The sequence below is a fragment of the Anabrus simplex genome, chromosome 13 (genome assembly GCF_040414725.1).
Source record: "Anabrus simplex isolate iqAnaSimp1 chromosome 13, ASM4041472v1, whole genome shotgun sequence".
NCBI classification, from domain to species: Eukaryota; Metazoa; Arthropoda; class Insecta; order Orthoptera; family Tettigoniidae; genus Anabrus; species Anabrus simplex.
In genome coordinates, this window is record NC_090277.1 from 3,892,069 (window position 1) to 3,913,018 (window position 20,950).

Below are 20,950 nucleotides of genomic sequence, written 5' to 3' on the forward strand. Positions count from 1 at the left end.
AAATGTATGGTGAAACATTATTTAGACAGGCATTTCCGAGTTCCAGTATTTTGATTTACGTTGAATTTTAAAGTTTTCTTCTTCTTCTCCTTGGCCTTTTTCTATTTACTTAAGTCTGCACTTGATTTGGATTACGACCGGGTGCCTTTCTTTACTACAACACTATGTTTTTTTAAGTGACCAAAGAACTGGAATTGCAGATAAGGCTAATTGCAGGTGAAATTATACTGTATAGTATGGTAAATAAGTTACAGGATTGTGAGTGGCCGCAGAGACCTCGACAATGTTGTAGCTATACCTATTTTGAAACTTCTCTCGATGTGCAATTGTAATGCCTTTCATCGTTCAGTCTGCAAGCCTGTGTGAATTTGCTGAACACCGCAACAATTCTGTTTGTAAATAATAATAAATGCCCTGAATTTCATCAAATCGACCTCTTTAATTTTCATAAAGTGGTAAATCCTTGTTTTCAGCAAGGACGTGTACATCAGGCCATGTTAAGGTCGCCTAACTCTCTGAAAACGACTTTATACCTTCCCACTCACTTAAAATCAACCAGCTACTTCCTGTTATATATCCACAACTCAGATTTCATCAGTACATACAACAATACATAATATATATAATATACATATCTTATAAACAAGCATACAATAATAATGAACCTTGCACAAATAAGCCAAAAACTAGAAAGTTTCCCACAAACATTTGAACATATTGTACATAATAAAGATAAAAACTTGTGCTAAAACATGGTTCGTGTTCTTAATACACAATTCTAGACTGTAATTAGAACATAATTTCCAGATGCTGCATATTTATGTGTAAAAAAGTATCCAGAAAATCTCTAAACTTCTACATCTAATGTATCAAATAAATTAATACTGAATTACACGTAATAATGTATGTCTCGAGGTTGTCATACCTGTCTCAGTACAATAACATAGTTCGCTTTACAATGTATTAAGTCTACAACATATATATTTCACAATAATAAAATAATAAAGTTTGTACTTTCTATCAAAATTCTTCAAGGAAATGAATGCATATTTTACAGTAGGGTAGTATAAAGGTTATCAATATGGTGCTCAGTGAAATGCTTTGAAGACGATGCAAAAATATGAATGATGAAGTTAATTGGATGTACAGATTGAGACTGAATAAATGGCATAAAGTAATTTACTGAGAAAAAATGAAAATGTAGCCTGCAAGGGGACACAGTAATCTTAGGATTTTGAAAGCTATGAAAGAATTAAAAACGAGAGTAACAGGATTCCAGTTAATCAATTTCACCATCGCACACTGCTAACAGTTGAGCTGGGTCAGAATCAGAAGATGAATCATCACTCTCCCCATCATCATCGTTACTGGATTCCATATCACCTAGGCATATGATAAAAATGTCTATTGTAACTTCCATTAACCCATCCTTGTTTTCGAGGTTAAAGACGTGTTGGTCGACAGCGGGTGTCACAGATGCCATAGCATTCGCCGTCACTTCCTGGAGCTTAGTTAACAAGATGTCACCCTCAATGTGTTCTTTTGACATTGGTCCACGCCAGTCCGAAAGCACTCAATTCACACATGTAAGGTGCCAAGCGTAAAACCGTGTGCCCATTTAATTTCAGTAATTCATGGAAACGGTATTTTTTTTCAGGAACCCTGAACTTCTGGATCAGTTCAAACAGCTGCAATTTCTTCATTTCTTCAGAAAATTTCACTTTATCCTCTTTTAACCATTTCACCATACCACTTTTAACAGCATAACGAGAAGGTATTTTGTTTACTCCCGTACTGTGATAAGGCGCACTGTCAATTACTATAATGCTTTCAGAGGGAATATTAGGAAGAAGTTTTTCACTCACCCTCTTATGAAAGTGTACTCCATTCATTTGGCCATGGTAACCTCCTGTGGCCTTACCTGCCCTAAAACTCAAATTTGGTCTATCAATAAATCCACTTTTAGAACCAGCGTGGACAAGTATAAGCCTATTTGAAAAGCTTCTGTTGCTTGTTAATTTTCGCTTAAATTGCCTTAAGGAGCTTCGGTGCTGTGAGAACTACTCTCAGCTTTAAATAGAAGTCGTTTTTGGCGTCCCTTGTGACTCCCCTATCAAATTCACCACATTGAATCTTGTGTTCCTCTGATGTAGGCCTCTTCGACCTGGACTACACAGCGAAGATTCACCAGCAGAAAGTGCTCCCTTTCGGACCTTTGAGATCGTTCGAACAGATACACCGCTGAAATTAGCAGCGCTCAAGTTACTCTCTGTTACCAAGTACTCGAATTTCCCTAGTTTAGCTTCCTTATCGCATTGGTTTGTAATATACATCAACTCTTCTCTAGCTTCACTGTGCATTGGCTTTCTCTTCTTGCATAGGACAGACATTACTCTGACTTTACAAAACAGTTGCACACGGAAATAACACGAGAAAGTAAGAACAACAAAAGAGATAAATGGCAAACAACTGAGAAAGGAACACGAACGGAGGAAGACAGATTATAACTAGGGATGGGCTGCGAACAGAGTGGCGAAGAGTCGAGACTGCTACCTCTGGAACCGACACTCTCGACTCCACTGATGCACTAACGCCATCTAACAAGTATTGTCGGAACTGCTTGGAATTATAGTTCCACGTTCGTCTCTTGGTAACTTGTGATACGATGAATACAAGATGATTTTATTAGTCAGCAAACATTAAATATTGTTTCGGGATTTTATCATCGTTGGTGTTAATGTTGTAGGTCTATTTTGGTGACGATGATGATAAACATGACGATAATAGCAGTGGTAATAATAATCTGACAGTATACGTTTACATAATCGCCAATATTATCTTCAGTCAGATCAGCCCTGCGGTGTAGGGAGCAAAGCGTCCGCCTGTCACCCGGCGACCTCGGGCTCGATTCTCGGCCGGGTTGGATTTTTTAATTGTAAATGATTAATATCCCTAGCCTGGGGCATAAAACAGAAAAAAAGAAGCGAGTGCTTAGAGTATGATTTTACAACAAATATTTTATCAAACATTGTGCATCATAACAGCCACCTCCGCAGTCTAGGGAGGCCCCGGGATCGATTCCGGCCAGGTCAGGGATTTTTACCTGTATCTCAGGTTTCGAGATGACGGTGAGGTAGAGACCGGGTCCAGAAAGCCAAGAATAACGGTCGAGAGGATTCGTCGTGCTGAACACACGTCACCTCGTAATCTACTGGCCTTCGAGCTGGGCAGGGGCCACTTGGTAGGCCTTGGCTGTCGCGTAAAAGGGCTTTTGTGTATAGTAGTAGTAATAATAATAATAATATTGCAACAAGACTTCACGTGGTCCTTGAATTATAACGAAAACCTACAACCCGTTTTCCGGTCACTGACCAGGTCAGGAATGGAGTGAATGAAGCCCCCATCCTGCGGCGAGGATAGGAATTTTACCGGCTGCCGAGCTCTGCTGCACTCCTCTGGGACAATGATGAATGACTGACGGACGAAAGGAATTATTGGAGAGTACTGCTAGAATGAAAGATGACAGGGAAAACCGGAGAACCTGGAGAAAAACGAATTTCACCTGGAGTGACCAGGATTTGAACCACTGAATCCAGCGGTGAGACGCCAACGCGCTGCCAGCTGAGCCACGGAGGCTTTAAATGGCTTGACCTATATTCGAATTATGTTAGTGGATTTACCCATATTAGATATGTTTTCATCGTTCATGTGGAATTCATAATGATTTACCATCGATGTCTGTTTATCAATTTCCTGATCACGACAAATAAAGACGTGAAATTAAATGTCCGTGGTCTGCTATAACGGTACTTTCTGACTTGACACGTTTAGTTTTATTTCAACTACACCATTACGCTCGTCGTCTTCGTTAACGATACCGTACTTCACTCTACAATACTCTTAAAAAACCCCATGGGCAAATGAGCAGCAAGATGTACGATATTTTCCGCGCGTCGACACGCAAGCGGCCCCGAAATGAGTCAAGTTCGCTTGGAGTCGTGAGGCTTCATGCGAAGCGACCGTGCGGCCCCGCAATGCGCATCAAGTTAACTTGGAGTCGAGAAGCTTCATGCGAACAGAGACCGGTGTTCGGAGTCGACACTCTCGATTCCAGGCTTCAGTCGCGCCCATCCCTAATTATAACTGCAATGAAAGAAGAGCTGCGAACAGAAGAGTATATAAAGTCGGCTTGTTAGTAGCGGAGTTGCAATGGTAACCGATGCGTCACTGGATCTGCTGGTGAAAACCCCTTCACCCCGTGCTTAAGCGGCATGTGCATTCTTCTGATCTCCGACCAATAGACGCTACCCAGTATGGGCAAGTAGGTGGTATCGAAGAACTTTCACAGAGAACATCCTGCAACAGTCATGTTGAGACTAACCAGTATCTGTTAGCAGGTGCATTCCAAGATTCGAATTCTGAGAAAATTTATTACCATATTGTTCATGTAATTGTGTACACTCACCAATATGAGTAACCAAGCGCTTCTGAAGAGGCTACTTCCGCGAAAACGTCCTACCACACTGATTACATTGTAGGAGAATGATCATCAGAAAACATAAGCATGTGTCGTCGAAGATCTCGCTTCTCAGGAAACTCCTTCCCGCATTCATCACAGGAATTATGACGCTAAGCAGTATGTGTAAGCAGGTGATACCCAAGTACCGACTTACGAGAAAACTTCATACTGCATTGATCACAGGAATACGGACGCTCACCAGTATGTCTGAGGACGTGTCTCCCAAGATCCGGTTTGTGAGAAAATTTACTAACACACTGATGACAAGAATATGGACGCTCACCAGTATGTGTACGCAAATGTTGCCTAAGACTCGACATCCCAGAGAACGTTTTACCACATTGTTCACAGAGGTGTGAACGCTGAATTGTATGTGTAACCAGGTGTTGCCGAAAATGAGACTGCTGAGAAAACGTTTTGCCACATTGACTGCAACTATGCGGACGGTGTCCAGTATGGATAAGCATGTGTCGTCGAAGAATTTGTTTCCCAGAAAAATCCTTCCCGCATTCACCACAGGAATACGGACGTTCACCAGTATGTCTAATCAGATGATAACGAAGTGACGACTTGCGAGAAAACTTCATAGTACATTGACTACATGAAAATGGACGCTCCCCAATATGTGTACGGAGGTGTTGCCGAAGATCGGACTTCTGAGAAAACCTACTTCCACATTGATCACACGAGTATGGACGCTCACCAGTATGTCTAAGCATGTGTATCCGAAGAGACGACTTATCAGAGAATGTCCTACCACATTGATCACAATAGTTTGCACGCTCGTATGTGTGTATTGCTTGATGTCGCCGTACATTATTCTCCTGGGAAAACGTCTTACTACAGTGCTTACATTTATATCGACGCTCACCGGTATGTGTAAGCAGGTGTCGACGTAAATTACATAACTGTGAAAATTGTTTTCTACACAGATTACATATATTCGGACGCTCTCCTGAATGTGTAAGAACATGTCGCCGTAAAGCATATTTGTCTGAGTATGTTTTACCACAATGCTTACAACAGTTGCGACGCACCCCTGTATCTTCAACCAGCTGTCGCCGACAATTCGACTTTTGAGAAAAATTACATTTATATTCTTTATCAGAGTGATGCATTGCCCTTTGATCAGAGTCAGAGAATATATGTAGGTTACATTCATTATGAGAGGGCAAAATGCACACTAGTTCACTTCTTTCTTTCAATATCTTGCAGCTTCTGTTACATGTACCCTCTGGACTTCCGGTCAATAATGCAACGTTCCCATATCTAGAACAGAAAACGTAAGGTTATTATATTTTATGAGTAACATAACATCACAAAATAAAATAAGCAAATGCAATATATGTACCAAAATTGCTTGTTATCACATTACACAGCATTCCAGATCTCAAGAATTTCAGATAAGGGCTCTAACAGATAAGCACATATAATTTCCAATTGCTAAATACAATATATGGTAAGTTTGTACTTAACCACAGCACATACTGACAATACAAGAGGGTCCAATATGGAACTATCATTGTAACAACGCATTTCGTAGTGAATTCCTCACATGCATTCTTCAAGTTCATTTGTAACTGAGACTAATCACACTTAGGATGCCAAATATTACATATTTGAACACCTTCATTCTTAGTGACGTTAAATGTTGACGAGATTTTTATATCATCTACAGCGACATTGGCATGGGCTTCTGGACAATTTGATTTCCAATTTCCGAGATACATATCTGTACTATAAAGACGGGAAGAAATATCTGACTGAAGCTCCACTCAACAGAGATAGTACCTGTCAACATGTCATCAATATAAAAACAACATACAAATACGGTGAGATTCTGTGCGTTCGTCAGCAAGTTGAAATAGAAATCTAATAGCAAAAAATAGGGCAGAACTTATAACAGTAGTAAGGTGGTAGTTCCTGAACTCTTCATCCGAGGATTCACGGCACTCAATATTCTGAAGACTCCTGTGGTTGGAATGTATTAACACAAATTTTTACATCTTAGCAATATCAGCTGAAAGAGTAACAAGATAAGTTCTGAACCTTAAAACAATAGACAGGAAGTCAGGCTGAATTTCAGTGTCAACCATTTACAAATAGTTCAAAGCTATCCCATTTCAATATTCACAACATCTGACAAACTCAACTCTTGGCATGGTTGAGTTAGAAGTCTCAAGGTGTGCAATTTCCATGTGTCCCGTTTCGCTGTATTCACGCATGAAAATTACATACAGCTGTTTCAAGTCTGGAAATCTAGCAAACATATTTTCAATGTATTTGAGCGTTTTGTACTTAGACGGAAGTACAGGTGATATTTCAGGACAAAGAGGAAATCTGATAACAAACCTGCCAGAAACATCCCTTTGATCATTATTCAATAAAATGTCCTTCACATGACCTTTCTTCATGAGTAAGAAATGGTTCATGGACTTGTTCAAGATTCCAAAACCTTTGAAATTTTATGTAAAAGGAATCAAGATTTATAAGCCTGGCACATCGAACATTGGCGTTATTCTTAACACAAAACTCAGGGAAGGTGCCCGACAATCCCCGTGACATCACCATGCTACCTATAATGGGAAATGACCATATCGCTGTCCTACCAACCAAAAAACCCATAGCAGCATAACCTACATCCCCCAACATTCATACGGAATACACGAAACTATTCGGTTGCATAAAAGCAACATCAGACATAATATGCAATACTGAACCAACGAATTCACAACACGAATTACAAGACGAAGTTAAGAAATTTAAATCCCCACTAATTAATGTCAACCGACTCCATATTCCTCACGACACCTCCCATCATTTCAAGCCTCCCCCTCCCACACTAAGCACACCAAATATTAAAATATTCCCACGAACATTACAACGCATACCTTTGAAACTGTGAGCCCAAAATCCAGAAATACCGTTAGAGATGCTTGATCATTAAGCAAGGCTATTAAAAGAAAAGTGTTGGCAAATACTTGCAATGAATTATCCAACACAACCGAAGTTCGCAAATACCGGACCAAGTTAAAAAATCTGACACACATAAATCAATCTTACCCCATTATCTAACAATACAGAACAAATCTGCACCCAGTAACAATAAAACAATGAATGACATTTTTGGAGATCATTATAAAGTAATTTTTTCGCCGTCATCAGATCGCAACATCTACAATCCTGACCACGATGCAATATCGGAATATTCGGGTATCACACAAAATCCTCCTTGTCCTACCTTTGAATCCCCTCCATCTCTTGACTCCCAACATTCCCTAAATGCTCCTATTACAGTCCAAGATTTAAAAGATGCACTCAGGACTAAAAAGAACACTGCCCCTGTACTAGATCCAATTGCTAACCGACACATAAAAGGAGCTCCAAGTCCATTCCTACAACTCTAGAATAAGGTATACACCATAATTCTCCACACTGGATTCTTCCCCTCCCTCTCCCGAATTGGATACATGCCAAAATGTTGTTATTTTGATAACCCCAAAAACTACCATCCCAATTAAATTCATATCGTCTCATTAGTCTTCTAACAGTGCGTTCTAAAATCATAGAAACCTTCTTAGCTCACTGTATATACTCCTCTCTTGACTCCCTCCATCTCATACCTCAGTAACACGCCAGTCTGAGTCCTCAGCACTCCATACACGACCATGTCTTTCACATCTCTGTATCCATCACAAAATATTTTACTACAAAAATATGCGTTGCCCTTACCAGTCCTGATGATGAGAATGCCTATCAACGGACTGATATATAAACTCCATTACCTTCCAGTTCCAATGACGATCACCAATCTCCGAGCCAAAATCGGTATCCACAACACATTTTCCAACACCTTTCCAATTACAGCAGGAGTACCGCAAGGTATCCCACTGTCACAACTTTTGTATGTCCTGTTTTGTATTAATATTGCCCAACCTATACCCCATCTTCATTGTGTCAGTTTGCTGAACACACAGAAATATTGGCTGTGGAATCAAATAACCGATACTTGTAATCCCGACTCCAAACCAATTTAAATGAACTCAAACAATGGCTCATCTCTGACAAATCAAAGTTAAGGTAAGCAAAAAATTTCCTTTTTTCCTAATCGTAAATGTAGATGCCGTCTCATTAACAAACTCTTTCTAACCTTAAATAATCAACCCTTGCTGTAACTACCACACTTACCTACCAAAGCATAACGTTTCAAAATAATTTTCAATGGAATGTACATCTGGACCAAATTTCTAAAAAAGGCATCCCACAGGATTCACCTCCTAACCGGCTGTTAGTTCTAACTTGGGGATCAAAAGCCATACAAAACACATTTCCTACCAAGCACCACTTCCCAAATCACAGTCAGACCACAGATACATTTCTACTCAAAGTAGAATTACGGACAAATACAGATCGCATATCTCTGGGATAGGTTCTTCTTGTTATCCTTCTTTTCCTCAGAAATAATGACAACTTGGCTTATTCACATGGAGCAATTTTTAAAAATAATTTTATGTCATCGACTGTACACTTAAATTTGAAATATATATATATATATATATATATATATATATATAAATGTATCTAAGTAAAAATATAATATAAATATATTTAACATTGTTTCACTTCGAGAAAAAGAATGTTTTCTGTTCTGTTAATATATTTTTAGTGAGTCAATACTGTAACAAGAGAACGATTTTTTCTGACAACGTGTTTTACAAAAGCAGAAGAAAAATGTTTCAAATTTACTCCCATAAACCGTGTAAAATTAGCACACAACCATAACTAGAACAAATACCTGTAAATGTAATTGGCCAAAGAGTCCATTTGTTAGACTGATGGCTGGCTCCCGTAGTGGGGACAATGATATAACTATTAAACTAAAAAGATTGGTGATCTCCCTTTACCTCTCCCTGTCTTTAGGAAAATATCTACCATGAAACAAGCTATACTTGCAAAGATTGTGGGGGAAACTTCCCCTCACAGAAGAGTGTCATAAGATGTCGTGTAGTGCAATTTTTTGGTGCAAACAGTGTAAAAGTCTGCTCTAGAACCCTTCCAATGGCAAACATCATGAAGAAGTTTGTAGTGTAGTACCATTGAGAAAGGAGTTTAAAGAGCTCAAACGCATTCTAACAGATAATTCATTTATGAATAGAAAACCTTTATATATTTAATATAAATATGTTCCTATGCTCACATCTCAAAAGGAAGAGAAGAAAGATAAAGAATATTTCAATGGGATTTACTATCAGAGTTTTTAATTTTATTTCATTGTCTAAGCCTACAACATGTTCTATCGCAGTGCAAACATCTAAAGAAGGAGAGCAGCAGGATGAGGTACAAAATGAAGGCGATGAAAAAGAAGACGACCGAGAAGGTCTGAAAGCCTTTTTTTTAACAACAAAGCAGGTTAAATAAAGTTTTCTACGTAACAACCGTCTGCACGTAGTTCGGAATGTTAAAAACAAGCCTCTGTTACCGTATGTAGATGCAAGATCCCAACGTACTCGTAGAAAGCTTGTAAAAGATATGAGCCGATCAAATTGTCGTTACACAAAGTATGAAGCAGATATTCTGGAAATAGGACAATAATTACATCGTGTGGGTATTACTGAGTAATAGCTTTTACGGTACACTCAGTACAGTACCTTTTTTGTGTAGCATATAATACACTATAATGTTGCAGACTCTTCAATAACCTACATCTCTTAGGGTGTTACTCCAACTCTATCTGTAGAGCAGGTCGCAAGCCTGGAGAAAGCAAGAGAGACACCCGAAATAGTGGGCTAGCTAACATTTTATTTCCTGTATAACAACGTTAGTAGACATTCTATCGAAATATGCTACATAAATAAAGTTGTAAAACCTAGCTCTAATTAATTTTGGCCGACTTTCAGTTTTGTAGTTTTTGTGCAGGCTATATTAACACAGCTATTCAGGAATATAAACTTAACTGAGTTGTAAGAAAATGGTTGCATACAATGTAATAAAAATAAAACCTGTAATGCACACTTCATTAATCCACTGCTCATTAGCCCGCTCTCATTAGTAACTACTAATAAGCCCTTGCTCAATTGTCCCCTGATCATTTGCAATAGCTTATTAGACCCTGCTCATTAACTCATTCTTAAGTGACCCTTGCTCATTAGTGCTTGCTCGTCGCTGATGACCAAGCAGTTTTCAACAGTTTACTCCTCACCTAGGCAGTTTATAAGTTCAACTCTCAGTCCCTCATGTTGCCTTCCATTACGCCCCTAGCAGTATCAAACGATACACCATATTCCCAGGCCCATTAGCAAAATGTTTAGCAACCATCTTGTTCCAAGTCCAGGACAGAGTCTCGAAGATCAACCTCCAATGTTTCCCCTCTATGAGTGAGGCTTTACACCATGTCCCTAGCCTCATTAGTACAATTTGTAGCCGCCACTTTGTTCCAAGGTCCGCTCCGAGGGAGCTAATGTATGTTGTCAAGGTCGGAAGCAGCATGTGGTCGAGTATCGTGAAGGCTGTTAATTACCTTCATCTCTGTTGTTTTTTTGCTAGTGGCTTTATGTCGCACCGACACAGATAGGTTTTATGGCGACTTCATCTCTGTGAAGCAAAGGATGGAAAGGGAGAGTGGTAATTGTGAAGCTGTGTTTGGGTACATATTTGTACTTTTCCCTGTCTCATTATTGCCAACTTTAAATTTTTGAACGTTGGGGCAATGGCCTTGAAGGAGGCAACTACTGCCATTAGAGTAGACTGTCACTTATCTTGATTATGTAGTGTTTGTATTCTTCGTGGATGAGTTCCTCGGTGGTATTCCTCACGCATTTATATATTTATTTGTCCCACCTAGGATTTCTTGTATCCTGTTTCCGTTTCCTGTAAAGCATATTCCTTTTGCATATCATTATGACTATTTCTTTTGTGATCTATGGGGAGTTTATCCTGGTAACAATGGTCAGATGTCTTCTTAGAAGTTATGATAGCATTTCCCAACCTGCTTTCCTCTAGTAATATACTTCTCTATTACATTTTTACTCGCGCTTTTTTGTATTTAATTGTAACTGCTAGTTGACCTCCCTTGGTCAAATCTCGTTTTTTCTGATACCGAGGGTGTTAGTTTTACGAACACCTAGGGAGTCTTTCATTTTCATGCCTTTCGTGGCATTTGTCCTTTTATGGCAGATAACTTCAATTCTGGAAGCGTTGGAAACCTCCCAACTTTCCCTTTGATTAGATTTACGAGCCGTACTTATTCTTAAAGCAATCACCACCACCATCACCACCTCCCCACCACCACCACCAAGCTTACAGCTGCGCGACCATAATAGCAAGGTCATGTCGATCAGTACTTCGTTTACTAGGTGAAAGGTAACCTTCAAAGTTGCCAGTTATGAACTGTAGCCTATTTCAATTTACGTCTGACTATGCTTGGTTTACGGTCAACTGAAATAGGCCTACATCAAGCCAATGCACAAGCGCAAGACATAGAGGTTTACATACAGACTTTAGGGCCATTATGGAGAAAACAAATTAAGAACCTGAATAACAAACTTTAGTGAATCACATGCCAATAGCAGACGGAAACAAAAATAACTTCTCAGGGACAAAAGATAAACAAGTAGGCTAACAAGTAATAATCGTTTATGATAAGTCGGAAAGAGGGAACGTTATCTGTCATCATACATACAACTCAAAATGTGACTGCCCTTGATGAAAATGCCCCCGTTAGCGCTGATGTCAGGCATAAAGCCCCTCTATGTTGCTCTAGCTCGTTGGCTATTTACAAATAAAGGATTCTCGGGGTGTTTAGTAAATTCACAGAGGCTTGTCGACTGAATGCTGAAATGCTTAACAATATATAATTAAGATGTATGTATGGTTCAAAAGTGTGTAAAATTCTCTTTGCGCAGTAATCCTCTGGAGGCGATTTCGGATATACAGATGATAAAAACCTCACATTTCTTTAAAATTTCTAATCATGGCTTAACAGCTACATAACACTTCATCTGAGCCATCACACAATAATGACAGATAATGTCTGAGTGGCAGGCGCGAAACGAGCTCCTCGAAAGTGTGTAATTTCAAGTGTTGAACAGCGGGATTTTGAGTGTACGCATACAACGTGTTCAAGTGTGTGATATCTATTGTGAAGTGATTAAAGAAAAACACGAATTTACTTATCGGGAATCCCGAAATAGTATTAATTCCGGAGCTTGTTGCGAGCATAGCAGAATGGGCGCTTGCGAGCAATGTGGAGTGGAGCTGGGAAGAGCCCTTAAGGTACAATGTGCTCAGTGCAAAAAGTGGTACCACAAGAATTGTGTGAATAACCTGAATAGATATAGTGTGTGGTCCTGTGAAAGTTGTAGTGTAAATGAAGGAGACAACAGTAAAAGGAAATCAGTGGGGAACACTATCCCATCCTTAGATAGTATATTTTCTCTTCTAAAAGAACTAACCGAAGAAATTCGTCAAATGAAAGAAGACCAAAAGACAAGAGAGACTGATTTAGGGAACTCACTCGAACTGTGTCATAAGAAGTTGGACGATACGGCCCAGCTTATTTCAAAGCAACAAACTGATCTAGATGAGTGTTTTAATCACATAGAAAACCGGACTCAGGAAAACTGCAGTTTAAGGGAAAAAATAAAATCCCTAGAGTGCCGAGTGAATGACGCAGAAATGTACTCAAGAAGGAACACAATTGAAATCCAGGGGGTTCCTGATATCCAAAACGAAAGTGTACTGGACACAGTTAAGAAGATTGGACGGGCTCTGGACATAGAGGTGAAAGAAGAAATGGTGGACGGGTGTCATCGCCTCCCCAAAGCCCCGCATCAACAACACTGCGGAATTATAGTGAAGCTGGTAAGGCGAATGGACAAAGATCTGTTCATGGAAAGACAGCGAGTGAAGAGAAACCTCTCCACCAGGCACGCAGATCTTCCAGGCGACAATGTCATCTACATCAACGAGAGCCTGTCACCACAGAGAAGAAACCTGCTAGCCCAGGCCCGAGCAATCCGCAGAGAGAAGGACTACGCGTACATATGGGTAAGAAACGGAGTCATTAAAGTGCGTAAAACTCAGGGTTCCGAAGTAGTTGTAATCAACAACCAGGATGATCTAAATAAGCTGTAAATTAATGGATGACACTAGGCTTAATAATTATTATCAAAATGTGCGCGGGTTAAAAACAAAACTTGATGAACTGAGTCAGAACATTCAGACCAATGAATATCAATTCGTGGCCCTAACAGAGACTTGGCTGGACTCTACTGTGTTCGATAGTGAGGTCTGTAGTGAGCAGTACAGAGTGTACAGGGCTGACCGTAGCACTAGGAGGGGTGGGGGTGCGCTCACTGCTGTCAGGAGAGGATTAACTGTGCTCAAGGCCGAACAGGTCACAAATAGTTTTGAGGGGCTCTTACTGAAAGTTGTAATTCAAGGAAAGGTATGGTACTTCGGTAATGTGTATGTACCACCTTCCTCAAAATCAGCTGTCTACAGTGAAATATTTGGATGGCTAGAATCTCATTACGAGCTACACAACAGTAATGTCGTCATTGTCGGTGATTTAAACATACCGTCAATAAGTAACATGAACAGTGATTTGAACACAAATACGCAAAGTCAGTAATTAAGAAATTTTATTAATCTGCATAATCTCTTCTTATGTAATTCAGTTCCAAATTGTAACGGAAAAACTTTAGACTTAGTAATGTCTAATCAAAATATTACAAATATTGAATGCACAAGGAGCACAGACCCGCTACTGCCAGAGGATGTACACCACCCGGCCTTAGAAATAGAGCTACGATTTACATTGCATCGGACTAAACCTAACACTACCCCCCAGACTTCATATAATTTTAAAAAGCGAACTACGAACGACTGTTCATGAGGCTTAGGGACACGAATTGGAAATCTCTCTATGAATGCACTGAAGTTGATGCTGCAGTAGATTGTTTTTACGGCAACCTTTATTCAGATATAAACGAATCGGTTCCTACGAGAAAAACAGGTAACGGCAAAACATGCCCCATTTGGTTTGCAGATAGCATAATTCGAAAATTGAAAGAAAAAGAATATTACAGAAAGCGGAACCACATTACGGAACATTATGATAGTCAATATAAAATTCTGAGAGCTCAAATTAACTCTGAAATTAAGTTCCCACACAGAAGATCCATTGAGACAGTGGAACAAGGTATCAACAATGACACTAGATCTTTCTGGGCATACGTTAAAAATAGGAAAAAGAATAGTAGGGATTGCGACACTTACTTATATGAAAATAACGTATTAGATACTAAAGATAAAATTGTAGAAGGCTTTGCGGACTTCTTCCAATCAGTATATTCCCCGCATAAGCCACAATATCGCATACCTAACGCTCCATCTTACACTAACGATACGTTGCATATTGACAACTTTGCTTTAGAAGAGGTTGAAGTAGCACTTAAAAAGCTGAAACCTAAAGCATCTGCAGGACCAGACTATGTACCACCGTATGTGATAAAAGGATGTTCCGAAGTTCTTAAGCATCCACTTCTATTTATTTATAATTTGATTATTAAAACATCTATATTTCCATCCGTCTGGAAGTTATCACGAGTGTGCCCCATACTTAAATCAGGGGATCCCACACTAATAAGCAACTACCGGCCTATTTCTATTTTATCCGCGATAGCAAAAGTTTTCGAATTTATGTTATGTAATCGACTAACAACATATTTAAGACCTCTTATATCAGACAAACAACATGGTTTCCTTTCACGACGTTCCACAGTCACAAACTTGGTTAACTTCACTCAGCGAGTGTCCACAGAACTTGACACGGGCGGACAAATGGACGTAGTATTTACAGATTTCACAAAAGCATTCGATAAAATTAATCACGATGCTCTACTAAGTAAGTTAAACCTGTTCGGTTTCACGAAACAACTCTTGCATTTTTCAGTTCCTATCTGGGTGATAGGAAGCAGTTCGTTTCTTTCCAGAGACATTCTTCTCGGGAATACCCTGTAAATTCAGGAATAATTCAGGGGTCAAATTTAGGCCCTTTGGTTTTTCTCGCATTCATCAATGACTTGCCTGAACAAGTGAAATATTCCAGCTGTCTGCTATACGCCGACGATTTCAAAGTGTTCAAAGCCATTGAAAACATAAACGACTGTGAACAGCTTCAGCTAGATTTGAAAAGTGTATTGGAGTGGGCGACTGAAAATAAACTGTACTTAAATGTAGAAAAATGTGTATCGATGTCGTTCACGAGAAGGAAAACTCCCGTCCACTACACTTACAAACTAGGTGACAGTGATTTGCGATCGGTTTGCGAGATGAAAGACCTCGGGGTTTTATTCGACGACGAGCTTACATTCAATTCGCATATATTGAAAATGGTAGCTGAGTCGTACAAGACCCTAGGATTCATTATCAGGAATATAAAACCCTTCAAAAACACACAAACTTGCATTCGTCTGTTCAATACCATAGTAAGACCAAAAATAGAATATGCCAGCATCATTTGGAGCCCTAGGTGTCAAACATATGTTTATCAGATTGAAAAATTACAAAAAAGATTTTTAAAATACTTACAATATAAAAAACTGGCTGCTATCCTCGTATGGTACCCTATAGTGATATCCTTTTAAATTTCGGAGTGGAGAGTTTAGAAATTCGCAGGCGGAAGGATGCAGTAAAATTTCTTTTTAAAGTTGTAAACTATGCTGTTGATAATCCTGAATTACTTTCTCTCCTAAATTTCCATGTACCTCGCTTCAATTCCAGAAATAACATAACATTTTAAAATGTAAAATCTAGGACGTGTGCCCATGATAACTCGCCGGTAAACAGACTCTGCAGTATCTTCAACAGTGCCATTCAGAAAAATAATGGCCTTGACTTCAGTTTGAGATTGAGTGAGTTTGTAACTGAACTTCATCGTGCGATTATATGAAGTCTTAAAAATAGGGGAAATTGTAAGGTGAAGTTCTATAATATTATGCAATATAATGTATTGCTTTATTTATTCTATCATTTTACTTTGTCATGTGTTGTTCTACCGCATTAATATAAGGCTTATTTAGTCTTTAGAAAAATACTTTCATATTTTATATCAATATTATGCAATATAATGTATTGCTTTATTTATTCTATCATTTTACTTTGTCATGTGTTGTTCCACCGCATTACCATAAGCCTTAGTCTTTAGAAAAATACTTTCACATTTTATATCAATATTATACAATATAATGCATTGCTTTATTTATTCTATCATTTTACTTTGTCGTGTGCTGTTCTACCGCATTAATATAAGGCTTATTTAGTCTTTAGAAAAATACTTTCATATTTTATATCAATATTATGCAATATAATGTATTGCTTTATTTATTCTATCATTTTACTTTGTCATGTGTTGTTCCACCGCATTACCATAAGCCTTAGTCTTTAGAAAAATACTTTCACATTTTATATCAATATTATACAATATAATGCATTGCTTTATTTATTCTATCATTTTACTTTGTCGTGTGTTGTTCCACCGCATTAACATAAGGCTCTTTAGTCTTTAGAAAAATACTTTCATATTTTATATCAATAGTATAGGAGATTAGATAAAATAGTAGAATATAGTTTACATATAAGTTTCACCATGTTAATTGTAGCTTATCTGTCGTAATTGCCACTGTAATTGGGACACTAAGTCCTGTAGTGTGAAATAAATAAATAAATATATAAATTAAATAAATAAATAAATAAATATCTAAATTAATTAATTAATTTCAAATGTCACGAGGGAAGCTGCAATCCGACAACGTTGAGAAAACATTTAGCTGTTATCAGCAGCTTTCAGGGAGATAATTATCATAAATGAGTCACTCAGCTCATCGAGTGGGAAACAAAAAACCCGGCGGTGGACATAGCATGTCATAAACGATATCACCACTCTGATACACGACATACTTAACTAACGGTCACTCACTTAGAGGCATTTGACAACAATTCCTTGGGTATACGTTAGTTTTTCATCTGTACTGGTGTTATTTAAATTATCTGTGGCTTCAGGGACGAGATTTCTGTTAATATCTGCTAATTGTTTCGAGTCCTGAAGTGCAGCTGTATTGCTTAACTTTTCTTTGACATTGATCATGCATTTGGAAGATAATAATATACAAAGCCGCGCTACAAAACGGAGAGTAATTCAAAACAAAACGGCATCAGCTAGTTGGCAAGAACTCGAACTATTTACTGTTACCGGCTTCCATACATACCACCGTCGCAATCATCTCTTGCAATATCCATGACAACCTATTTTATTTCTTCTTTAGCGCAGGAATAGCGCTGTCGGAATAACTTCTCACACCGGGCCGAATTTCAAGACCATGAGAATACCATAACGAGAATTTTATTTCGGTGTTAACAAGAAAGACAACGAATTTGCTCCTGAAGGGCTTGTCAAGGATGCAAGAAGCGTTAGTGATGTGTCGAGATATATGAACGAAGTGCCTTGTCCTCATTGCCGTAAATTCTTCGTGGGTTCCAGGTGCCTTGCAACCATATTAGTAAGTCACATATTGATGTTCTCAGAGGAAACTCTGAGACACCCCACATCAAGAAGGATAATCGACATGGCTTCTCGAGATGTATACCAATTAACAGTACGGAACTGAAGAATTTACAACTATAAAAAATTAGTCCGCTTCTTGTTCAGTTAAAATCTGCTGTCCCTGTTCTGCGCCGTCTGTCTAGAGGTGTTCGATCAACGGTAGTGGACGCCTTGCTTGAAGTTGTTCGCCGTGTGGTCGACAGCAACTTTACTAGTACCTAGAATGATCTTTTTCCTTTTGCTGCTCTCCGAGTTCGTCAGAAATCAGACGATGTAACCAACCTAACGTCGCAGGTTGAACAGAGAGTTCGATGTTGGAATGAGGTCCACCGTGATTCCATACACTGTCCTTTACGTGACTGGAGTCACTTCTCTCACTTCAGTCAATGTCATGAGTGTGGAGAATCAAACTTGCCGACGGTGACATTCAGGGAGCAGTTCGATTGCTTATTCCTCATGATATTGTCACCACGCCCGATGCGTCTGTATTGAAGACCTTCGAGAGAAACTACCTACCAACTTAGGTCCAGTCGTTCTTCCGGATCTTCCGAAGACATCAACATTTGTTCATGGAGGGACGGCGCCTCTTTCCTTCAGGATCTGCTGGTGGACTGGATTGCATTCGTCCGTTGTTCCATAAATACCTTCTCCAGTGTCAAGAGCATGATTCTAAGGAGTAACTCATAATACCTTCTTGAGATCTACCTGACCTCATCATTTCTTGCAGAGTCCCTTTCGTGTTTCGTCCACTATATTTTGGTCCTCACTCACTGCTTTGGAGAAGAAATGTGGTGGTATTCGCCCTATTGCTGTCTGTACCGTTTGGCGTCAACCAGCTGCGAAAATCTTACGTTACAGAATCCGTATACCTGCTATGGACTTCGTATCTCCCCACCAGCTTGGAGTGCATGTTCCCCATGGAGCTGAGTCTGCTGTCCATGCCACACAAATCTGTTACTCGTCTTCTCATCAGTGTCCGAAACCTTTCGTTAAATCAGACTTCCGTACTGCTTTCGAGTTCCATGTTCTGAGGAACAGAGGATTACTCCTGTTTTCAGTACTGAGGATGGAGGGTTAGTAAGGAAAAGAGTCTTCAATGATGCTTGTTGTTTTAAGGGGCCTAACATCGAAGGTCATCGGCCCAAGAGTTTTCAATATACGGTTTCTCAGTAATTAATTGTTCAGGGAACACGTAGAATTCTACACCGAATGTTGTTGGTAATGGTCCGATGGGAAGAGGCAGGAGGTGAGAGCGATCATGCTGCCAGAACATTTCCAAGATAAAATCACCCGCCTTCTAGATACTTTTGAATCAATGTTGTATGTTTTGTACAGGACTTAGAGACAGTAGTAATTCCTTGTTGATGTCACCGGGCAGGGAGTTCGGTACATGGAACCCAAAATGAACTTGCTTCCAGCACACGTTCTGCCTTTGTTTCCAGCTGCTCAATGCGCAAAGGGTTGAATTCGGGTTTCACGACAATAAGTGTTCCTCCTCTTGAGGTTTCACAATACTGCGTACGACTGAAGTACCACTTCTATGTCACAGATTGACGAATTTAGCCAGGATTAGTGGGTCTAAAGCAGCAAGAGTGGCTCTGAGCACTAAGGGGAGGTTGTACCTTGTACACCCACAATATTAAATTGGTCAATTATAGGTACATTTTTCTCGTGAACTGTTCATAATAATTTTATATTTTAATACCTGCTAGAGGAATGGTTTCTCTCCCGTGACCTACTTCTGTAGGTAGGTACCTTGTATAATGTAATTTGTAGAGAATTTCTTGCAAGTTGTTAACAAATTTCCAAAATATCCGAATATTTCTGTGTTATTAAATAATAATTTAAAATATTTAACTTAAATGCCTTAAATGGATCACTAATGTTCATCCCAGTATCTGTATGAAATTTAAGTTTTACTGTCCTATGATGGTTAGTTCCTGAGAAAAATGTAATTAAAAATTAAAACTATAAAATCTCTGAAAAAGTTTTCTTGACAAAGAGAGCATCCAACTTGGAACATGCCTTCACCAAATTTCGCCCAGGTTTTATGCCTAATTTTTGAAGCAGCCTATCTCTACCAATGTTGCCATCATTAAATGAAAGAACTGCATCATAAACACCCAAACTCAATGTATCCTTAACTACAAATACTGTTTTAAGAATTCTACACCATATTACACTATTAAATGACTCATTTAGGTTCTGCGTGTTGGCATGCAAACATTCATGCAACAGGTTTTGATCAGTAAAACTTCTAAAAACTGGTTTTATTACATTTCACACTTCAACAGGCAATGATTACCTATGACTAAACTGTTCACCAGCTGCTAGAGCACAGTTGTATTTGCACCATGAGGTTGGTCCTTTTGGGCACATGGCATGACATGTCTCCTTCTCAGTTGATAGTTTATGAAAATGAATTGCCTAGATATCCTGCTTCATATTCATCTCACTGCCACAGTTCCTTCTAACTGCCATACCATAGTAGTTCTGCAAACTGCCTATCTCCTTGTCTGTGAGTCTACCTTTCTCAGATAGTGGTTTTCCATCTGGTAATTTTATGTCTTTCATATCATTCCTCAACTTGGGAAGGTGGGTTCCCAATCTTTTCTGGACATGTCTAATACATTTCAGCTTTTCCACACTGACATCTCCTTATGGCTTTACTTCTACCACACTCTTGAAGCTCTTACTGGCTCCATCCCATAAATACACTGACTGACAAAGCAAATGCAACACCAAGAAGGAGTGGTTCGAAAGGGATGAAAGTTGGGGAAAAAACAGAGACGGCACGGACGAATAATTGATGTTTATTTCAAACCGAT

At 39.1% G+C, this 20,950-nt stretch overlaps 1 protein-coding gene across 1 annotated transcript in view; it reads right to left on the minus strand.

Annotated features, from left to right (window-relative positions):
• Positions 1–1,279: 1,279 nt before the first annotated feature.
• LOC136884835 (uncharacterized) overlaps positions 1,280–20,950 on the minus strand; it is an 84,669-nt gene continuing 64,998 nt past the window's right edge. The window contains exons 5-6 of the mRNA XM_067157123.2: positions 5,541–5,788; positions 1,280–1,383 (exon numbers count right to left, since the gene is read on the minus strand). Coding sequence (XP_067013224.2) covers positions 1,280–1,383; positions 5,541–5,788 — 352 coding nt within the window. The remainder of the gene's footprint in view (positions 1,384–5,540; positions 5,789–20,950) is intronic.